At 38.3% G+C, this 22692-nt stretch overlaps 1 protein-coding gene across 4 annotated transcripts in view; it reads left to right on the forward strand.

The window, feature by feature from the left end:
- The window catches only part of fermt2 (FERM domain containing kindlin 2), a 90932-nt gene that overhangs the window by 26791 nt on the left and 41449 nt on the right, over positions 1 to 22692 (forward strand). For 2 of the 4 annotated variants that reach the window (XM_079853189.1, XM_079853190.1), the window contains exons 3-5: positions 5276 to 5509; positions 14866 to 14994; positions 22450 to 22482. In XM_079853189.1, the coding sequence (XP_079709315.1) occupies positions 5276 to 5509; positions 14866 to 14994; positions 22450 to 22482 (396 nt within the window). The remainder of the gene's footprint in view (positions 1 to 5275; positions 5510 to 14865; positions 14995 to 22449; positions 22483 to 22692) is intronic. The other 2 variants (XM_079853192.1, XM_079853191.1) reach the window with 1 other exon arrangement.

The raw sequence follows: 22692 nt of genomic DNA on the forward strand, positions 1-22692 counted from the left end.
TGTTTAGCCCCGCCCACCGATTCGCCCAAACATGCTAAATAACATAGGACGACATGATGATTGCTAAACCGGATCGAGCTACTTACAAGCAATAAACATGCAGTTTACTAAATATTGTGCAGTGCCTGTTTGTGGAAGAAGACAGTCATAAGCTTCCTTCGGATTCCAGCATGGTTAAACTTTATTAAATCAGTCAATCACAATTTCCCGACACGGATCTGCCAGCAACATGTAAGTAACCATGTGTATTCTAATGCCTGATCTGCGATCAGTGATTTCGGTGTAATTATTCAAGTTCAGATATTTCTCTTAAAATCGTTCAATACTGTTTATGCTTCAGTGACTAAACGATCAACTTCACATAATTTCTCGTAGTATTATGAAAATAATCTTTTTTAAACTGTTATTAAATTATATACAGAAAGCGATCAAAGAACGATCCCTTTCAATCGCCCAAGCTGTCAATCAAACAGCACAGCGCGAGCCGCGAGAGCTTATCTGGACACCTACCAAACTCGTGATGAAATAATGACACTGTTACACTACACAACGAAGCTCTTACTGTGTACTCACATCGTGTTTGCATTGTGATTTGGTGTAAGCATTTGTGAGAGTGCAAAAATTGCGTTGCAATGATAAGATCTTTATTCACGCGATCAACAGACTGTCTGTCATCTGCTCAGTGCTCATCATGCTGCAACCTTTCATGCGATGGAATAGATTTAAATATAATGCTTAAAAAGATACTTTTCAGGATTTGTTAATCTCGATAGCTGTAATAGTAAAAACGTAGTAAACGTTTTCGAGAGAGTTCATATAATACTAGCTATTTCATATGCAAGCATGTCAGCCAATCACAGCAGTGGGCGTTTACACTGCAGTCTCACAGCAGACACGCCCCTTAAAACTGAGCGTTCAAATCTAAGGCTGAAATCAGGCTTGGAAAAATGGCTTTTATTTATAAATTATGACAATTTTTGATGTAAAAATCATACTAACATTATAAGGGCACCCCAGGCAACATTATAAAATAATAAAACAATCCAGTTCATGACCCCTTTAAGATGTGAACGACTGTGTCTGCTAGGATACTCACCAAGACATCATTTTTGTGTTTGTCTGTTTTAGGGCTGGGTATCGATCCAGATGTGCCGGATCATAAGATCTCAATTCGATTCTCGATTTGATTCTCGATTTTCGATTTAATTCACTGATTTCAATGATTCCATATTCACTGGCCCCACCACAAAGAAAGCAATACATGAAGAATATAGTTATTGTTTTTGTTGTTTTTGACCCATGTATACTTGTATTGTAATAAATAAGGTTATGACACCCACAATTTTAGATATCAGTGACATTTTTAAATTCTCGATTCCAAATTCAATATTCCAGCTAAAACTACTAATATAAATTTCAAAGATTATTAAAATAAAATATAATAAAGATACAAATGAAATAAGGTTTTTTCAGGTAAGTCTAAATATTTTAAATATTTAAATATAATAATATATTTTAAATATTCAGTTCTCAGGTACAGAAATTGAATAAAGAAATCAAATGTAAAATAACACTGCATATAATCTTTACTGTACAAATTAAATAAAGGTTAATCCTTATTAAATTTACAAAAACGTTATTTAGTGAAGAGCAACGAGTGAGTTCTTTGTCTTTTGTCGTTAGATTAACATGAAGAACAGCAGGAATATTAGTATGCGTTCTTCCTCCACTGTTTACGTAAGCCATTACCGGCTATGTTGACTTGGACACTCTCAAAGGTGGACATATTGAGATAAATGTGTGTGAATTTGTCTAAGCGCAGGGAGATATGAAAGAGAATTAATAAGACGCTTCGGGTGTGTGCGCACATCAATCTTCTCACAGCGCCAGCAAGTTCTGTGCGTTATGATGGCGTAAATGACTGGTCATATTGGCACTCGTATTGAACAAAGTTTGGGGGAAGCCAGAATGCGTATCTATCGACTGAAACATACAGTACTGTGCAAAAGTCTTAGGCATGTTAATATCCCCACCCCAAAAATGGTTGTAAGTCAGTTATTCATATCTTTTGCTGTAGTGTGTCAGTAGGAAATATCAGTTTACATTCCAAACATTCTTTTTGCCATTAATTGTAATAATCCAGTGAGATTTGTGTATGCACAAGGAGTCTGACAACAGCCGGTATGATCTGATCTCACCATCATCGAGTCCGTCTGTGATTACATGAAGAAACAGAAGAAACTGAGACAGACTAAATCCAGAAGAACTGCGGGAACGTCTCCGAGACGCTTGAAGAAACCTTCCTGCAAAGCTACAGTGCTGTGAGAAGCACTGGCACTTGTGTTAAAATGCTGTAAAGTGAGAATGCTTTCAAAAATAAAATCATAAATTGAATTTATTTATGATTTAACTTCTATTAACAAATCCAAATCAATATATGGTGTAACGACCCTTTGCGTTTAAAACGGATTTTGTCCAGGTACACTTGCGCATAGTTTCTCAGGGAGCTTTGCAGGAAGGTTTCTTCAAGCGTCTCGGAGACGTTCCCGCAGTTCTTCTGGATTTAGTCTGTCTCAGTTTCTTCTGTTTCTTCATGTAATCACAGACGGACTCGATGATGGTGAGATCAGATCAGACCGGCTGCTGTCAGACTCCTTGTGCATACACAAATCTCACTGGATTATTACAATTAATGGCAAAAAGAATGTTTGGAAATGTAAACTGATATTTCCTACTGACACACTACAGCAAAAGATATGAATAACTGACTTAAAACCATTTTTGGGGTGGGGATATTAACATGCCTAAGACTTTTGCACAGTACTGTATATTAGCCTAACTCTGTTTCTGTTTTGATTATTTTCAACAAACCATATTATAGATGCTTATGCGTCGTCAGATTTGAGATGAACGTGGGTGGAGAACGGTGTGGTTCGGTTTTATTACCGAGTGTATAGTATAATATCCTATTGTATTTTGTCAGTGTGTTTAGTGTGTATATCCGATACTACCGTGCTGAAGGATTGCACCACCTGCACAGTTTATTCATGGTGTTGTGACAATAAAGTGATTTGATTTGTAGTTTTCCACCAAAACAAAAGCATAAGGGTTTAACTCTTGCAAGAGACAGCAGAGTTTCAGTTGATAAGAAAATACTTTGACGAGGGTCAAGCGTAAACTAACTTAGAAACTGTTCAAATTTTATGCCCTTATTGTCGTGATAATATTTCCCTGTGGTGTCGAATTTCAATATTTTTCAAGGTATTGTATGGAAGTTAGAAATGCCATTTCTGTGGCAACACTAGTGTTTTTATAAAACTAATATATAAGTGCAGAGCCCTGATTGGCATGTGTAATGTGTCACCTGATAAGTGTGAATTGGATTCTTCTTCTCCACAAATGCCCGCAGCTCGAGTTGTTTGTGTGCATCTGTGAGAGGAAAAGCTGGTTTAGAGTATCAGACTCAGATTACAATGTGAATCTGGAACAAAGAGAAAGGGCTGACCCTGATCTCCTTACTCACACACACAAACACTTCCCAGCGCTTCACCTCAAACTGCTCCTGTTTTCGGCCAGTGTGCTCGAGCCTCCCGGCGAACGCTTTCATCCAGGCCAGAACGCAAGCCTCCACTCTGGCAAGTGCAGTCTCACACGAACACATCTGACACTGAACCACGTTTCTCTTTAGTTGACCTCTCGTTCAACTCTATTGCATTGCTGGATGTGAAAGCAAATTAGAGGCCAGTTTTAGCTTGGCTACTTTCCATCCCGAGTGTTTATCAAAAAGCCGCGTTTCCATTACAGATTTGCGTGAAACTTTTGCCTTTTTTTTTTTTTTAAAAGTCGTCAAAAAACTTCTGCGAAATGACGCCGTTTCCATTAAAAAATTTTCCTCTCGCGATAAGTCATTCCAAAAATCATGGTGACGGATGTTGGTAGGTTTATGTATATCTCAGCCGCCACACTAGCCATTATTTTTAATGGAAAGAGACACACGTGTGTTTTCCAAGCTTTAATGGCAAGGAAAGACCCTTAGCCTATAGTGATCTCCCAATCACGTGACCCCTAGCCGCGTGTCAGCCATTTTGACGGAATACATCCATCAGCTACTCAGTGGCAATGGATCTACTGTCTATGATTATTAGGGGTGGGTAATATATTAGGGAGTATATTATTATACTAATGATATAATTATTTTATAATTAGCCTAAATATTGCAATACTTTGCGCTACAGTATTGATATAATCAATTGCGTGCGCAAAATATCTCGATACTGGACAGAATCGATTTTTCCCCCACCACTATCTATTATTAGCGCAGCAGCCGTCAGCTAACTCTTCACGTCATGTCATCGCACTTATTAGCATCACAAAAAGATATATATACATAGAGGAAGATAAAGGAATTAGAAATCATAGATCCATATGAAGCACCACAAGTTCTTTTTACAGGCATTTAATGTGTAGAAAAACTTCCTGACATTGAGTTCGGTGACATTTACAGCTGACGTTACCTTATTCACTTCCCATCACGCTACACCGGAGCTTCATTAAAAGCATACAAAAGCTTAGCAGGCTATCGGTTGTCATGGACATGATGTTACAAAAACTGAATAGACGTAAAAAGTCAAGTAACCTTGTATAATTTCATCTAAACTTTATTGTATATTTTACATGCACTTTTATAATTTGTTTACATTTTACTTCTTGTACCTTATATCACACACAGTTGGAAGCCAAACACCACCATCAGCGATTTGCCTGTTTATTGCCGCCAACCACTTGTTTCTCGGTTTGTTTCTTTTGGGATACGGTATAAAGATATTCCTTTTGTATGATCACGTATCTGATCGCGGGATGTCCCTATACTGTGAGCGGCACATATGAGAAGTTTCTGGGTGTTTCTCCCTCATTTCTGCTTCAAGGTCTTGATTGGGGCATTTCTTTGAGGTTTAGAATCCAGTATTCCTGTAATTATTTTGTCTTTTATGAATTTAATAAAGAGCTCTGTGTCGTATTCTGTCCAAACACACCGCACCATCTACATCAGCTGACCTGTAAATGCGCAAAAACTGTTTCCATTGCAGTTTTGCGAAATATTTCTTTTTCCAAATTGCCTGAAAAACCACCTCATGCGAGCGGAAAAAGTTTTTTGCGAAATTTACGTGTTTCCATTGAGTGTATTTTCAATTCGCAATTGTCCTAACCATGTCATATTTCTCTCTCTCTCTCTCTCTCTCTCTCTCTCTCTCTCTCTCTCTCTCTCTCTATCTAGATGTGAAGAAGGACTGGTCAGATCACGCACTGTGGTGGGAAAAGAAGAAGACCTGGCTGTTAAAGACCCACTGGACGCTTGATAAATATGGCATTCAGGCCGACGCCAGGCTTCTCTTCACTCCACAACACAAGCTTCTGCGACTTCAGCTTCCCAACATGAAGCACATGAGGGTGAAAGTCAACTTCTCTGACCGTGTCTTCAAGGCCGTGTCCGACATCTGCAAAACCTTCAGTGAGTGCCTTCCCTAAAATAAACTCCATTAGCCTAACTCAATATTCCCACTGGTCGTGAAGAACAATACGTCATGATAATTGTGTTATTTTGATATACATTAGAGCACATTCAGCCTTTAATGCTGAGAATAGATGTAGGGTTTGGATGGAGAGATGGTGTTAAATCAGAATACAGTGGCAGCTTGAAGGCCCCATGAAATGGATTGAAAACACAATTGTTTTCATGAGTTGATGTATTTTCTATACCTATCCAAGGGCTTGTGTTTTTAAATAACCAGCTGTCTTTATTTTTCGCAACCCAGCACAATCATTGCTTGGAATTATGTGTTAGCATACTGCAATTTTTTTATTTAAATAATTTTATCCTTTAAAACTCATCTTTGATCACCAAAATGACATATTTAAACATTCTCCATGCCTTAAAATATCTTGAATGTAACTCGACACCTTTGCTTCATTTAGTATACGTGGTTCTATGAATATGCAAATAAGCCCCGCCTCCACTCACTCACTCAGCTCAGAGATCCACTGGTTGACGATCACACGTTGATCTGATTGGTTACAAGGTAGTTTGTGGCGTCAGAAACACCAGCGATTTCAAAGCGTGTTTTTGAGACTGTCTTTGGTTCACTGCAGTTTTAAGGAGAAAATACTCAGCAATGCTGTCGACTTATGAACTTACACATGGTTTGTCTTAAAGTCAAGTCAAGTCAAGTTTATTTATATAGCGCTTCTCACAATACAGATTGTATCAAAGCAGCTTCACAGTATTAAATTAAAATAATACATCAATGTTTGTTTCTAGTGGAAAACGTCCACATTTGGTAATGCTGATCAATAGTATTGTTGATTGATTAATTAAATTAAGTATCCCCAACTGAGCAAGCCAAAGGCAACAGTGGCAAGGAACCGAAAAAAAACTCCATCAGGTGACCTAATGGAGAAAAAAAAACCTTGGGAGAACCCGGGCTCAGTCGGGGGCCAGTTCTCCTCTGGCGTCTATGAACTAGAGGTCGGATTTAACTGTAAGATTAAAAGTATTATATGAATGCCTGGCTGAAGAGATGCGCAGGGTCCGAAATTAACTTTTTGGCTCACCTGCCACGGGGACTGGTAGATGAAAAAATCCACCAGCCAAGCATATTTTTTACCGGCCAAAATAATTTAAACAGCCTTTTTTTTGTCACATATACATTAATTTCAGTACTTTTAATTGAGATAATAAGGTAGGCATATTATGTTGAATACAAACATAAAAAATTGTCCAGAGCAAAATTTGAAATGTATAATAAAAAAAAAAAACTATATATATTGATCAAATGAGAGAAATATATGAAATATTACTATCATTGGGTTGAACAATGTCTGGGTTTTTTTTGTCTGTTTTGTTTCCTGACTCGGAAGGGAAGGCAGAACGCACTCGGTAACTTATGTAAACTCGGTTCCCTGAGAGATAAGGGAACGAGTATTGCGTTGCAAACGCTATGAGAAAACTAATTTTATCGAGAAAATAACGGCCATGGTGTGTAAAGCAGAAGCAGCCTGGCCAGCGGCGGAGTATGCACGATCCGCGAGTGCTGAAGACGCTCTGCACGGCTTTGATGAGCAGGACACAAATGGGCGGCGACCGCTTCTTCCAGTGGCGGGAGCTTCACATACTTTTTCCTCAGCGCCGTCAACAGATAGAACGTTAACTGTACATATACACCGCCGCCGACTTGAGCTGCAAAGAAGCTCTGGCCGCCCTGTCAAGGACGCTTGTCAAAAAGTACGGGGAAGCTTGACGCTTGTCCGCGGGGCTCGCTCGCTCGCTCGCTCTCTCTCTCTCTCTGCTCGTTCTTAAGAGGCAGAAGAGCGCGTGCGCGCTGATAATTTTATTATTTTGGTATGAACATTCACCCGCCACTGTGGCGGATAGCCTTTTGAGATATACTCGCCAAACGGATAATCTACCCGCATTTGGCGCTTGGCGGGTGTTAATTTCGGACCCTGGAGATGCGTCTTTAATCTAGTTTTAAACTGGGACAGCGAGTCTGAGCAACGAACAGTATCCGGAAGACTATTCCAGAGTTTTGGAGCTAAATGTGAAAATGCTCTCCCTCCTTTGGTGGATCTGGATATCCTAGGTATGACCAAAAGCCTCGAATTTAGTGATCTTAAAGAGCGCGATGGATTATAGGGCGATAGAAGGTCCGTTAAATAGACTGGAGCTAAGCCGTTTAGGGCTTTATAAGTCAGTAGCAATACCTTGTAGTTAATACGGGACTTTATAGGTAACCAATGCAGTGATGATAAAATTGGTGTTATATGATCATATTTTCTTGATCTAGTAAGAACTCTAGCGGCGGCATTTTGGACTAACTGTATCTTGTTTATTGAGGATGCAGGACAACCGGCTAATAAAGCATTACAGTAATCTAGTCTCGAGGTCATGAATGCATGAACTAACTTTTCTGCATCAGAAACAGATAGCATATTACGTAGCTTAGCAATGTTTCTAAGGTGGAAAAAGGCGGTTCTTGTAACATATGAAATATGATTTTCAAAAGACAGGTTGCAGTCTAGTATAACACCCAGGTCTTTTACTGTAGAGGATAAAGTAACAGGACATCCTACTATGTTAAAGTTGTATTGTGAGAGGTTTTGTGGGTGGTTTTTTGAACCGATGATTAGTACCTCTGTCCTGTCTGGATTTAATAAAAGAAAATTGCGCGTCATCCAATCTTTTATATCTTTAACACACTCTGTCAATTTGGATAATTTAGCGTTTTCATCTGGCCGTGATGAAATATAGATTTGAGTGTCATCAGCATAACAATGGAAACTAATTCCATGTTTCCTTATAAAGCAGATTAAAAACACCACATAAACAAACAAACAACATTAAAAGTCCCCATCATCACAGGGAGACTTTAAATATATTGGCTATTAAGGCCGTTTTCATACCTGGGTTGTCTAGAGCATTTGTTTCAGAACCTAGCACGTGTCCTCCCTTGGTTTAGTTAGTTTAGGCATAGGCCTATATGAAAATGGCGATCACACTCAGATCCGCTCCAGAAATACGTCAGGGATGAACTAACTGACCGAGTTGGTCTCGGCCCGCTTGAAGGCGAACTCTGGAGCCGTTCCCTTGTGGGGAGAAAGCAATCTGACCCAACGGACATATGTTCGATTAGTAATTACTACATGTGTTGCGTGAAAAGCAGCAGTGTTTGTTTTGCTAATGCCTCTCAAAATGAATTACGGGTTAACCTGGAGCAAAAACTAGCTGTAATGCATATCTCAGAACTGTCCAAAACGCATTAAAATACAGATGAAGCCTTGATGTTTGCTCAGAATTATAAAGTAATAGCGAAACTACAAAGAAAGCCACAATAAGAAATGTTGATCCATTTAGGTCAGTTGCCTTGTGAAAGCAAACTGAAACACGAAGAAATTGCAACATTGTAACAATTTTAAAGGGGTGGTTGATTATGATTTCAATTTTCTAGCTTTAGTTAGTGTGTAATGTTGCTGTTTGATCATAAACAACATCTGCAAAGTTACAACGCTCAAAGTTCAAAGCAAAGGGAGATATTTGCTTTTAAAGAAATGGCTTTTTAAACACTACAACAAACGGCTGGTAGAGACTACACGACATTCCTCCCGGGTTAGTGACATCACAAACCCTAAAATTTACATAAACCCCGCCCCCTGAACACGATTTATAGATTATCAAGACAGAATATGCTAATCAATGACTAGAAGATAACTACACACACGCTACATAAATTCATCAACTAACCATTCAGAAATGTCCAGTTGCTTCTACATGTTGTCACTTCTTCTCGAGTCTCTCCATCATTGCCTGACTCCGGTTTGAACATAAAAGGCTAAAACATTTTGAAATGTTCAGTGCATGTGTGTGTGAGGGAAAAGGACACAAGCTGTTGAAGCTCTGCCCACTGTGCCGGGAGCAGCAGCTCATTTGCATTTAAAGGGACAGACACAAAACAGTGCGTTTTTGCTCACCCTCAAAAAGTGACAATTTTAACAAAAATATCAACAGAGGGGACATCAGAGACTTATTTTACATCTTGTGAAAAGGGGCATTATACCACACCTTTAATCCCTGTTTCGGGAAAAAAAGCAAATGATCTAAAGGTCTGAAAACTCCCCCAAAAAACAATTTAATCCAATTCACAATATTGTATAATGCATGATGCACCAGTACACATTTCAAGCAGGAGTATGCTATGTTGTTGGGAGCAGGGTTACTGATATAAAGCCAGTATCAATGACATTAATCGATTTAAAGACAGTATAACATCAACAGCATTGCTGAAAAAAAAAAATCAAACATAATATTCATATACATAATATTTATCAAGTCATTTGAAATTAATTTGAGAATTTTAACTTGATTTGATTGATAAATCTGTAAATACAGATTTATACTTAGTTGCAAAATGTCAGTGATTCTGCTCTATAATCCTATCTTGAGTAGTTTCACAAATATAACTTATTACATAATACAACATGGTGTTCTGTTGGCAAGTAGTGTGGTGATAATATCACTTATGATGTTTGGAAGCCGTGTTATAGTATTTACTACTGTGCATCACGCTTCTAGCGTTGGAAATACTGTGGCACTGCAGTTATTTTGAGGCGATAATGCCATAGCACTGCTATCTGATAAACTAACCACATTTCTTGGTCTTTATTATTTGTTAAACACACTGAGCTGCCATGATTGGTCTTTCTTAGCATAACTAAGAGCCAGCATGTCCTTGAACTGCTCCAAATCTTGTTTTTATAAACGATTCTTATCAATGTAACTGGCAGTGTAACTTTTGTTGTGTCCATTTATGGGAAACAAGGCCTTATGAGCTTTCAATATCTGCAGAAAAACTCTTTTGACCAGGAAAGAAGTCTGATGACCTCCCCTCTCTCTCTCTCTCTCTCTCTCTCTCTCTCTCTCTCTCTCTCTCTCTCTCTCTCTCTCTCTCTCTCTCTCTCTCTCTCTCTCTCTCTCTCTCTCTCTCTCTCTCTCACACAAAATAGCATGAAATTTTGGTATTTACTTTGTTTATTATTACTTGAATACTACATTGCTAGAAACAAATGTGTTGGGGTTTAAAATGGGATAAAATACAAAAAAAAAACAACAACAACAACAAACAATTAATATGGAATAGTAGGGATGGGAATTATAAGGAATTTAAGGATTCCGATTGTTATTAACGGTTCCATTGATTATTTAAATTCTTGCTCTTGGACTTTTAATGGATTTTTGTTTATTTTTACTTCTACAGATTTAATAAATGCAATCTAATATTTGGCCTTTTATTGATTTTCGGTAATTGCTTTTGTCAAACTGAAAAATAACCAGCTAATGGGGGGTGGGACCCTGAGTCATTTTTACTTCATGATAAGAAAATAACAGTATATCACAATAATTTTTTTTCTTTCTTTTGCTGGAACTGGGGCAAAATGTTGCTGAAATGCAATTAAATGGCCGGTTGTAATCTAATGGACTGTACTCTCAATAATAGCCTCTTTGTTTCTGAGTCCCCATTGCATTTTTTTATGTAATGTAATGGAATTCAGATATTTTTAATATTCCAGATGCTTTTGGACAGTATGTCTGAAGCGTGTGCTGAACATGATGGGAAGTTTACAGCAGTCCATCTCTCTATCTCTCTATCTCTCTATCTATCTCTCTATCTATCTCTCTATCTATCTCTCTCTCTCTCTCTCTCTCTCTCTCTCTCTCTCTCTCTCTCTCTCTCTCTCTCATCTTTGATCATTTTGTTTGTTTTTTCCGTGAAAAAAAAATTCTTCATGCCTTTAATGTAACTACACTCTCGCCTCATTTAGTATGCGTGGTTCTATGAATATGCAAATGAGCCCCGCCTCCACTCACTCACTCAGCTCAGAGATCCACTGGTTGACGATCACACGTTGATCTGATTGGTTACAAGGTAGTTTGTGACGTCAGAAACACCAGCGATTTCAAAGCGTGTTTTTGAGACTGTCTTTGGTTCACTGCAGTTTTAAGGAGAAAATACTCAGCAATGCTGTCGACTTATGAATTTACACATGGTTTGTCTTAAAGCATATTAAAAACACCACATAGACACATAAACGACATTAAAAGCTGGATTTTCACCACAGGGGGACTGAAAGTGTGATGATATGGTAACACATTGCACTGAAGTACCTTGCTTTTAAATGAAAATTTATTTAACGTAAAAGTTCTTCTTTGCCAAAATGGCACATCCTAAAAGCTTAAACACAGGCTTTACTCCCTTCAAACTTACAGTAGAGTGTCACTGTTTCCGTCTCTGCAACTTCCCGAACTCAAACACAACAACTTAAACACATTCAGCCCAAGCAAAGGCTTGATTAGTTTGTCATATATAGCCGTTACATATCACACACCCGACACTTTATTCGGCCGGGTGAACTATTTAATTAAAACGCTGCCACAAGGCTTGCTTTCCTTTATTGGTTTTCCCTGAAGAGAGAAATGTATATTGTTGTTGAAAATGAAATTAAAAAGAGTGACGCATGATCATTGTGTTTTACAGTGAAATGAGAGTTCAGTGTCTATTATTGAAATCAACACATTAATGATTTATCTCTCATCTGCCCGCGACCTGTCAAATGCCACAAAACCAGTCACGAGTCACACAGGTATATTTGTGGCAATAGCCAACAATACATTGCATGGGTCAAAATTATCGATTTTTCTTTTATGCCGAAAATCATTAGGATATTAAGTAAAGATCATGTTCCATGAAGATATTTTGTACATTTCCTACTATAAATATATAAAACATGTATTTTTGTGAGTGAATGCAGCACAATCGCCAACATAAATGCACAACTTTAAAGGAGATTTTCTCAATGTTTCAATTTTTTTGCACCCTCAGATTCCAGATTTTCAATAGTTGTATCTCGGCCAAATATTTACCCATGTGACTGGTTTTGTGGTCCAGGGTCACATTTTTTATTACTCGCCCGAGCCGTGGATTATCCACAGTGTCCGCGGATATAGAATAGGATGCAAATTGGGATGCACCTTTAGTAGGGCTGGGAATTGAATACTTGAGGTCAGGAATCGGATACTTGTTATAAAGTAAAAATTTTGATTCCTTTGTGAGCATTTCAATATGTGTTTAAACCATTGAAGCGCGAGGCGACTCACACTGTTTCCTGTGTACATGCAGCTATATTGGATCGGTGCAATAATATTAGCCTAATATTCCTGCCGTCGTTATAATAACTAATCAGACAACAGAAGCATGCATGAAGAATACAGCGTGTCAGAATAGATGTGCATTCATGTAAATGCAGACTAACTTTTTCACATGCAAATATTTTTGAATTGCTGTTGCAATTATTTGTCAAAGCTATTACAGATACTCGTCTACTTTTACTTTAGGCCTTGGAAAATGGTTGTGAATACCTGTGATGTGACGTGTAGCTCTTGAATTAGTGTGTGTGGTCATTCAGAGGCCGTATCATTGTTCAACACTGACTTCATAACTCTCTCTCTCTCTCTGGTGGTATCAGTTGTTTTGTGGGTCTGATTGGTGTGTTCTCCTCACATTAACTGTTGCTTTCTCGTGTGATGCTTAAAATGAGTTGTTATTTACCTCCTAAAGCAAGTGGACTGCGTTTCTCCAGAACTGCCTGTCAGAGCTGCAATGAGATGAGAAATGTGTGGTTTCTCAGTCAGAGCGATCTCTACGAGCTTCATGTGAGTTATGGATGTTTATTTGGGAGCGTTTGCTGAAGGATCTTCTGTTTGTTGACTGGAATTTGAGAGGAGTTGCTCCCTCACTCCCAGCTCTCCCGTGTCCTGCTACGGTTCGCTCACACATGGCTGTAAAAGGGCAGACTCGGAGAGAGAGAGAACTACCATCTGGTAGCTCTTAAAACCTCTGGAATGCTTTTGCTTTAGTAACACAACTAAACAAGCCATTCCTGCCAAGCCGTGAAGCCCCTCCCCAACACACACTCGCACTCCGTCACACTCGTTTCCTCCAGGACTGTGGAAAATCCAGGTCGTCCTGCCATAACGCTTTAAGTAGTGGAGAGATAAAGTGCAAGAATTTCAATAAAAAGTCAGTCAGTGCCAAAACTGTCAGCGATTCTTAAAATGTGCTTTATTATGTAAGCAAAATTTATACTTGTATTCATACTCGAGTCGTTTTCTCAAGGTTTCTTCAGATCGCTGGTCTGCTGAGACATCTCATTTGATTTGATATGGAAAACACAGAATTGCAGAATCCATAAAAATGGGATTCGCTGTTTAATGCGGATTGTCGCGGAGAATTTTGGATGAACAAATAAAAAGTAAAGCTGCACATTATATTTTAGTGTCTCTGAATTATGTATGTTCAGTATATAATAATAATAATAATAATAATAATAATAATAATAATAAAATAAAATAAACATTTAAAAGTCTATCACACAATTGTTCTTCCATGTTTTGCACTTTATTTTAATTTAGTTTAATTTAAATTAATATATATATATATATTTTCATACATTTTTCATTAAAATATTAATTAAAATGTCATTGTTTTATCGCTTAATTTTATTGACACCAGTTTTGATAATGTATCTTGTGTTAAATCATGAATCCAGAAATAATAAAACGGTCAATACAGAATTTCTGAAAAAATTAAACATTTCATTATTTTGGGAAAAATGTATGTAAATTAATACATTTTATGAATTCATTAGACATGCTTTTTTAATTAATACATTTCAATTTAAATTAAACAATTAAAACAGAATCCAGAAAAAAAAAAAAATAGAAGACAAAAAATTTAAAGATTTTGCAGGGCGGAAAATTTTACTTTTAATTAAATATTGTTAAATTGTACATGTTTAATGGTTAATTAGACATGCCCTTTTATGACATATAAAAAAATGGAATTCAGAGAAATTAAAACAGACAAAACAAAACTGAATTAAAAAATAAAATGGCTTTGGTGGGGCAGACTGTTGGACACACTTGTGTTTGTTCTCCTTGGGCTTAATTTGAGAACAGCTTAAGAAGTGTCATTTGTGTGAATTAATTAACCTGCTATCAAATCACAGTGCTGCAGCTCATGCTTTATGTGTTTCACTGCAGTGTGTGAGGGTGAATTATCGGCAATTGAAATCATCCCTGATTCTATTCATTCAGACATGCTGTAATTCAGGCTCGTTTTAAAAAGGTTTGCATTTAGACTTATTGAAACGTATCATTCCAAGTCTTCCTTTTCCGTCTCTATGGCCTTCAGAGTCTGAGACTGGTTGTGTGTATTGTGATGAGTTCAGTTTTAATTACAACGAGTGCCTCTTCTGCAGACATCCGGCACCCCGAGGAGCTCTCCTTACTGCGCAAACCCCGCGACCCCAAGAAGAAGAAGAAGAAGCTGGAGGAGGCGGAGGAGGAGGCGCTGGAGCTGGAGGGACCTCTGCTCACTCCTGGATCAGGTACATCATCACCACCATCATGTGTCCGTGGACTATAGACCTCTGAGGATGTTAATGCAGGGACCTCTCTGTCAAGAGAGACACGCGGACGCCTAAATAATGACTCAAACTCTGTGAGGTTTACTGTCCTAGTGAGTAGCCTACATACTCCATCATGGACCACAAGTCATTGGTTTTCAGTGCTAGTCCACTGCACTCACGCCTTTTTAACACACTTGATTCAGATCATCATATCTTTAGGGGCTGTTTACACCTCGTGAAAGACCAGGTGTAAATGCCCTCCGAAACGCATTAGAGACAGATTTGAATCCGATCGCTCAAACCACTTAAAAAGGAGATCTGAGACGCTTTCCAGACGAAACTGGACAAGTGTAAATGCATCTGGTTGTTGAAACCACATGTGTAAATGTTACTCCTCCTAAAAACTAAACGTGTGAGAGCGTTATAGGCTATATGACATGTTATAGCCAGAAATGAAGGCGCCACTGCACCGCAAATCTAATTGAAAGTAAGTTGCAGACGCTTAACACACAAGCATCTTCATTAAAAGTAAAGAAACGAAATGATCTTATCAGGGCTGTTGCTTCTCTCTCCTATTGCGGATTGATTTTGAAATTAGCTGATGATCAATAAAACTCAGCTCATATCTGTTGCTGTCGGTGACGTGAACTCCATTAAATCTGCATACAGGAACCGAAGATCGGATTTATATCCGTTTTGCGAAAACACATTTATGTGACCAGGTGTGAATGAAATCGTTTGGATAAATCAGATCGCTATCCGATCTGAGAAAACGCATGAAGTGGCCAGGTGTAAACAGGCCTTTAGAGTGTCTGAAAGTGTCTCTCCCACTTTTACGCTTTTGTTGTCATTTTTAGCGAGAAATTAGTATTGTAGTAATTAAATAATCACATAGTCCATCATTAGACCATTATGCTGCCTAAGGGCCAGTTCACACAGAATGCGTTTTTGCTGATATAAATGCAGGTCAGTGAAACGAAAAATGGTCTAGTTGAGCTTATTTTAAAGGTGAACTATGTAGAGCCCGACCGATATGGATTTTTGGGTGCCGATACCGATAAAAAAAAAGCCAGATACCAGAAAACAACAATTTCACATTCAAATTGACAACAAATTCAAATTGTCATAATTTACTCTCTCAAGTTGTTTTTTTCTTCTGTTGAAAATAAGTTATTTGGATGAATGTGGGTAACCAAACAGTTGATGTACCCCAGTGACTTCCATAGTATATTTTTCTCCTTTGGAAGTCAATGGGGACCAGCTACTGTTTGGTTACCCACATTCTTCAAACTATTAATATTAGAAAAATATTAGAAGGAAATTAATACAGTTGGAACAACATTAGAGTGCCTGTAAATAATGAGATCATTTTTATTATTGGGTGAACTATCCCTTTAAGGACAAGAGGCAATGTGTTTACAATTGCTACTGTCTCTTTAAGAGCTGAGCACGACACGTCTAATGTACACGCATTTGACAAGCAGATTTTCTCTCAATTTTGCCTTCACTTTAGACAACCGACTTTGTTTATGTAAATCTTGTGTGTATTTAACAGTATTAGCACAATAATACTCGAAAGATAACTTAGTCCAGTATCCAGGCGCTGGTAGAAAGGCTTTTAGTGCATGTGAGCTTCACATGTACGCGCTGAGAAACGCACACGTTAGAACAGCGCATCAGCATTTAAAATTAAATGTTTAACCGACAAAGCATTAAAGCACATGCACATTATGAACTTTTGTGAACTGCAGTGTTAACATTTTATGTGAATATAGCCTACGTCGCGTTGTTCCGCTTCACTCTCGGCTTATTTATCCGCAGCAAAACTGGACATGAGTCACGAATTTTGTCATCCTTATTTGAGTTAAGAGAACTGATAGGGATGTTCTTTTAATTGTTATTCAAGCAATGTATGTCTCGTGAGTCGTTACTAGGGTTGCAAAATTCTGGGAATTTTCAAAGATGGAAACTTTCCATGGGAATTAATGGGAATTTAAGGGAATTAACAGGAATTTATGGGAATAAATGGGAATAAACTGGGAATTTTCAAAGTTGAGGGTTGGCTTTTCATAGGGAACTTAAATATAGTTGAGGAAAGTATATTTTAGCATAATCTTGACTAAAACAAACAGATGCCATTCAAATACACTTGAATATCCATGCCATTCCTCAATCACACGCACATAGCACACTGCTTACTGCATGGCTATTGAGACCACACCACCTACTGGCACTGTGCATGCCTCCATCACATGTACAGAAGCCCAAAGCACAAGACTATTCAAGGCACACATTTGAGCCTGTGGACTAAACAAAGTGAAGTAAGTTTTGATGATATTATGGGGAAATATATTTATTAAATGTTTAAATTGCAAATATCACATAGGCCTACAAATGTATTCATCTAGTAGATAGCAAGCTGATAAGTTAGATGCTAAATAAGCTAGCATAACTTTATTTACCACATAAGTAAGGCTGGGCGGTATGACGGTATATATTGTTACCGCGGAAGAAAATGTCAACCGTAACAGATTTTTTTTTATTCCGTGTATACCGCAACATGTAAATAAGTAGGCGTGGTTAACTCACGTGCAGCGTGCGTGAGACTGAGACACTGATATTTGTCAAAGAAACATGAAGAATGACCAAGAGGATCTACAAAAGGAATTACGTTTTCAAAATTAACATGATATTTTCGGGGGGGAAGGTGCAGAAGTCAACTAGAGCAGTGCAGCACACTGAAAGTTTAGAGAGACGCACATGCTTGCAACGTAGCTTACTTGACAACAAGTTCATATCTAACGAATAGAAATAACCTTAAATAATGTATCCATCCGTCTCTTATGTGTACAGTTACTTTCAGAGAGGATGCGCAAGCGGTTGCCGTGGTAATGAATATTTCAAAAATTCCCCAGCTTAACTTCCCAAGGAAATTTACTGGAAACTTTCCGGAAATTTACCGGAAATTTTCCGCCCCTTTGCAACCCTAGTCGTTACCAACTCACCATGAACACACTTCACCGATGATCTCACTCGCGGTTCTCTCTGCCCGACTCTGGCTGGATCAGCAGGTTGCAGAATGTGTGGCGCGTTATACACGAGTGTTGCCAACAGGGACGGTGTAGAGTGCCCTCTGGTGGACTAACTATACAACGCCAACACTCATAACATGGTTGAAGGGTGTTTCGTCCGTTTTTATTTTATTTTTGAAATATTCATTTATCGGCCGTTATAAATGCCGATACCGATAGTTTTGAAAATGCCTAATATCGGCCGATAATATCGGCCTGCCGATATATCGGTCGGGCTCTAGAACTATGCAGGGTTTTTTTTTTAGCTTAATTTACCTTAACCGAACAGGAATGGTTATATGACTTTTTTCAGGTTGAATGGTGGTCTTCTCGCACCCCCCTAGCGCCTTTGAGCGGAAAAAACACCCTTGCAACTTTGGGCTGGCGGCCTCAGCGTCAGGAAGTATCGCGTGATATCAGGTCTCGCGATGTAACGAATTGCTTTACGGCACTGCTCACATACACTATCTACACATTTATATGCTAGCCTTCTGTGTATCATACATACCTCAGTGGACATGGCTCCGTGCGTTCGCCGGCTTCTGTGAAAACAAATGCACATGACAGGAGGGAGAAGATGGGAGGGGGCGAGTCGCCAACGAGTTTTGACGACAGTGTTGTCAAATATCTATTCCGCAGCTGTAGGGGAGCTCTATAGAGAAACCCACGAGAAAACAGCGAAGAAATTGCCAAAACTGCATAGCGCCGCTTTAACTTGTGCAGCTCGTTTTCAGAACGGCTTTAAACGCTGAAAAAGACACGAGTGCCGCTGTTAAAGACGCGTCTAGTGCATTTATATTGGAAAAACAATGGGAGGAGTGCAGTGGAATGGAAAAACACGTTGATAATGAATAATGGTTCGTTTTTATTTGTAATCAAAAAGCATGTCTAATCAATTGAAATCATGAAACAGTTTAAAAGCAATTTATTAAAAGTTGAACAAAAATGTATCTATTTTTAAGGACCTATGAAATTTTTTTTTTCTCAAATTTGTCCCCAAATTCAGTTTTATTTTTCCAAACTTCTCTTTTCCTTTATTTTTCTGGATTCTGTTTAAATGGTTAATTTCATTTTTATATTCAAAAAGCATGTCTAATCAATTGAATTGATAAAACTTTAATAGTTTTTTTTTTTTTTTAAATGAAATGCCTTAATTTGGTTACAACCATTTTTGATAATAAATTTGCATTAAATAATAAATCCAGATTTATTTTTATTTTTTTAACTATGATTTCCGTAATGAATTCCGTCCCCAATTTTCTTCATTGCGGAAATTATAGGGCCATGTGCAGATATAAAATGCTCAGTTTTATGGGTTCCCTAAAAAAAGCATTGAAAACAACAATCAAAAGTGGCCAAGCACCTCAACATAAATTAATTTGATAGTTTTACATTAGCATGATAGTAATAACACTCCTCTCTTCAACAAGCCACACAACTGGAGCTCATATCAAACGTACTTGGGATTTGGGTTCGAATTGCAAACCCAAGATACGGTCAATACAAAGTGATGGTTGACAGGAGCGACTCTGGTTGTCGTGCCACATCGCGTCTCTTGTCTGCAGCGTGGACAGAGGTTGATGGTTTGGAGCCCATGAAGCTCCATAATGTGTGGTTGAGGAGCAGGAAAACAAAAGGGTGGTTGTGTTGAAATAGTGCTGAAATGAGAAACGTGTGGGTTGAGAGAAGCATATCATTTGCAGGCTCTCGCTCTAACTTCGAAGCGTGAATGGTTTAGATTCCGCACATATTTTGGTCACTCTGCCATTTTGAAAGCGAGCAGTCAGATGCATCCCCACACATGATGCGCTAAACCCATTTAAGATGCGCAGAGGACAGACTCCAGGTCCGCATGAATAGGGTCTATTGTCCCGGTGCAGTGCATCCCCCATGCACACTCAGAACGCCTGTGTCTAGATCTGTTCTCCACTTGTTTCTTCAGTACTTCCATGTAACCTTACAATGACCCTCGTTACATTAGTGCAGGAGTGATGATGTTTAGGGGCTATAAAGACTGGTTTTTACTAGGGGTGTCACAATATATCACTTTACAAAAATGCAACTATACGGATCGTGGATAGTTCACCCAAAATGAAAATTACTGTGTGAGAAAAAATTCAAGAGTTTTAGTGTCAGCACTACATTAAACTACTATATGAATATAATGTATAATAATGCAATGAGGGAATATTTTTGTGTCCTGATGATGCCAAATGTCTGATGTTACCAGTAAAAGTGGCCTATATTATTTTAAATGAAATTTTTAAATTAAATTAGTGACAGAGATCAAACATATTAATCTACAATAATTCTGTATTTTAAGATTCAGAATCATGAATATTGTTATTCTGGCGTCTCTATTGTCCTGTGCGTTGGATTACCAGCACCAAGTCCAAGACTATTCATTTACACTACAATGTAATATCAAATTTAGCATTTTAATCAACAGTTCATATTTTGTTATCCTTTTACCATATGTCTTGGAGTATCGCAATAATATCGTATTGTGATATCTATCGAATCGTGACATGAGGGCATCGTTACACCCCTAGTTTTTACGGCACAAAGGCTCTTTTAGGATGGAGAAATGAAACGGGAGCCGTTCTGGGCCACAGCGAGTAATGAGCCGAAGACGCGCCGCTTGATCCGCTCTCAGAGGGTAATTCAGTCGCTGTGATAAGATTCGCTTTGATAACGGCATGATCAGGACACCAGCTCCACCCAGAAGTATTTCTGTTCCTTTCCCTTCTTCCTCCACGGATCGTCAGTCGAGACAATCAGCTCTGCAAGTAGAGGCTCTGTCTTCATTTGTGTTCGCCATCTGAACTCTCTCCAGTGCTGCTTAGGGCTGTGCGATTCATCGGAATTGATTTTCGATTTTGATTTTGGCTTCCAACGATTATGAAAACACAATTATTGTGCTCTGCTGCATTCTGTCCCACACACCTTCCTTTCATTCCTCCCTAAAAGCCCAAACCATATCAGGGTTTTTCCTGCGTTGAAATTTTTTTGGCGGCGGCCAAAGCGACTTTTTTTCTCGCAAAAGCGTAGTAATAGATGACTGTTGCGCATGTGACAGGGCGCGTGTTAACCTAAAGAACGAGCGCATATTAATCAAAATCAATTGAGAATTGACATGATGGTAAAAGGTGGAAGCAACCAAAGTTTCCCTTGGAGCATTCGGAGATTTTTTTCCTGGGTGTGAATTGTGCTTAAAAAAAAAACGTGAGGGAGTGACATTTGTTGACATTTGTGACAGTAAATGTTACGGTATTGATAACCGTTGCTGAGCGAACGAAAATGTTAGCTAAAGTTAACAGATAGTTTTGTTAAGTAGTAGATGATACACTTACCTGAACAACCAAGGATCCGTCCGTCCTGTGCCCACACAGCCTCTTTATGGTGTATATTATGGTAGAGTTTTGTGCTCATGTCATATAACTCCTTGTGCTACGACACTAGTACAATAAGTCCATCTGCCGGCACATTCACCATCTTTTCTTCTTGTTATGGAAACGACAGGTCTCGCTAAGACGCGGTGGCGTTTAAAAAAACGCTCTGGGTTTTTTTTAAAAAAAAACATGCTTTACTTCATAGGATTTTAATGTAAAAAAAAAAAAAAAAAAAGATGCTGACAGCTTCAAAAAAGACGGCAAGTGTGAACACACCCTAAGTTTGTGTTTTTGTTTGTTTTTGTTTGTGAATTAGTTTCTTTTTGTTCCTATTGTATTGGTGACTGTTTACTTTTAATAGACCTTTAATTTCACTGACATTTAAAAGTACTCGTATCATGAAATAAGACTTTGATCATATCACCCACCTATAATCGCACGTGTTAAATAATCGTGATTTCAGTATTGACTAAAATAATCGTGATTATGATTTTTGCCATAATTGAGCAGCCCTAGTGCAACTGTTGGTCACTTTTACTCAAAATAGGGTAAAGATTTGGTGTCCCATATACCAGTCAGTTTGGAATAATATTAAGCATCAGATCATCATATTATAATGATTTCTGAAGGATCATGTGACACTGAAGACTGGAGTAATGATGCTGAAAATTCAGCTTTGATCTCAGGAATATATTACATCTGAAAACTTATTACATCAGTTATTTTAAATTGTAATAATATTTCATAACGTTAGAGTTTTACTGTATTTTTGATCAAATAAATGCAGCCACAAGAGACCTTTTCTGTCTTTCTTTTGAGATTTCTTCTTGAAACTGTTGTTACATCTTGTCTCACTTTGCATGTTAACACTTTCCTTTCCTCCAAGCTGTTAATCTCTTTATTATATCCTTTCATTCCCCCTCTTTCTCTCTTTGTTGTTTTCTTTTCTACGTTTCCTCTCATTCCTCAAGCCTCTGAGATACTATACATTGGACCGGTAAAAGGTAAGGTTCCCTGTTTTCCTGATTTCCCGCATTGCTTCCTTCACCTCAGCTGGAGAAGTCACATGACCACGGCAGAAATCCCTGGCTCTGGTCACATGACTCTCTCTGCTTCAGTGACGCCTCAGCTGACGAGGGTCATGAGATGAGCTTTTGCCCAAACAGTGCATTCCCTTGCGTTCGCTTATCGGTTCACAGTTTGGTCTCACTTTG

The sequence above is a fragment of the Squalius cephalus genome, assembly GCF_949319135.1.
Source record: "Squalius cephalus genome assembly, chromosome: 20".
In the NCBI taxonomy this organism is placed as follows: domain Eukaryota; kingdom Metazoa; phylum Chordata; class Actinopteri; order Cypriniformes; family Leuciscidae; genus Squalius; species Squalius cephalus.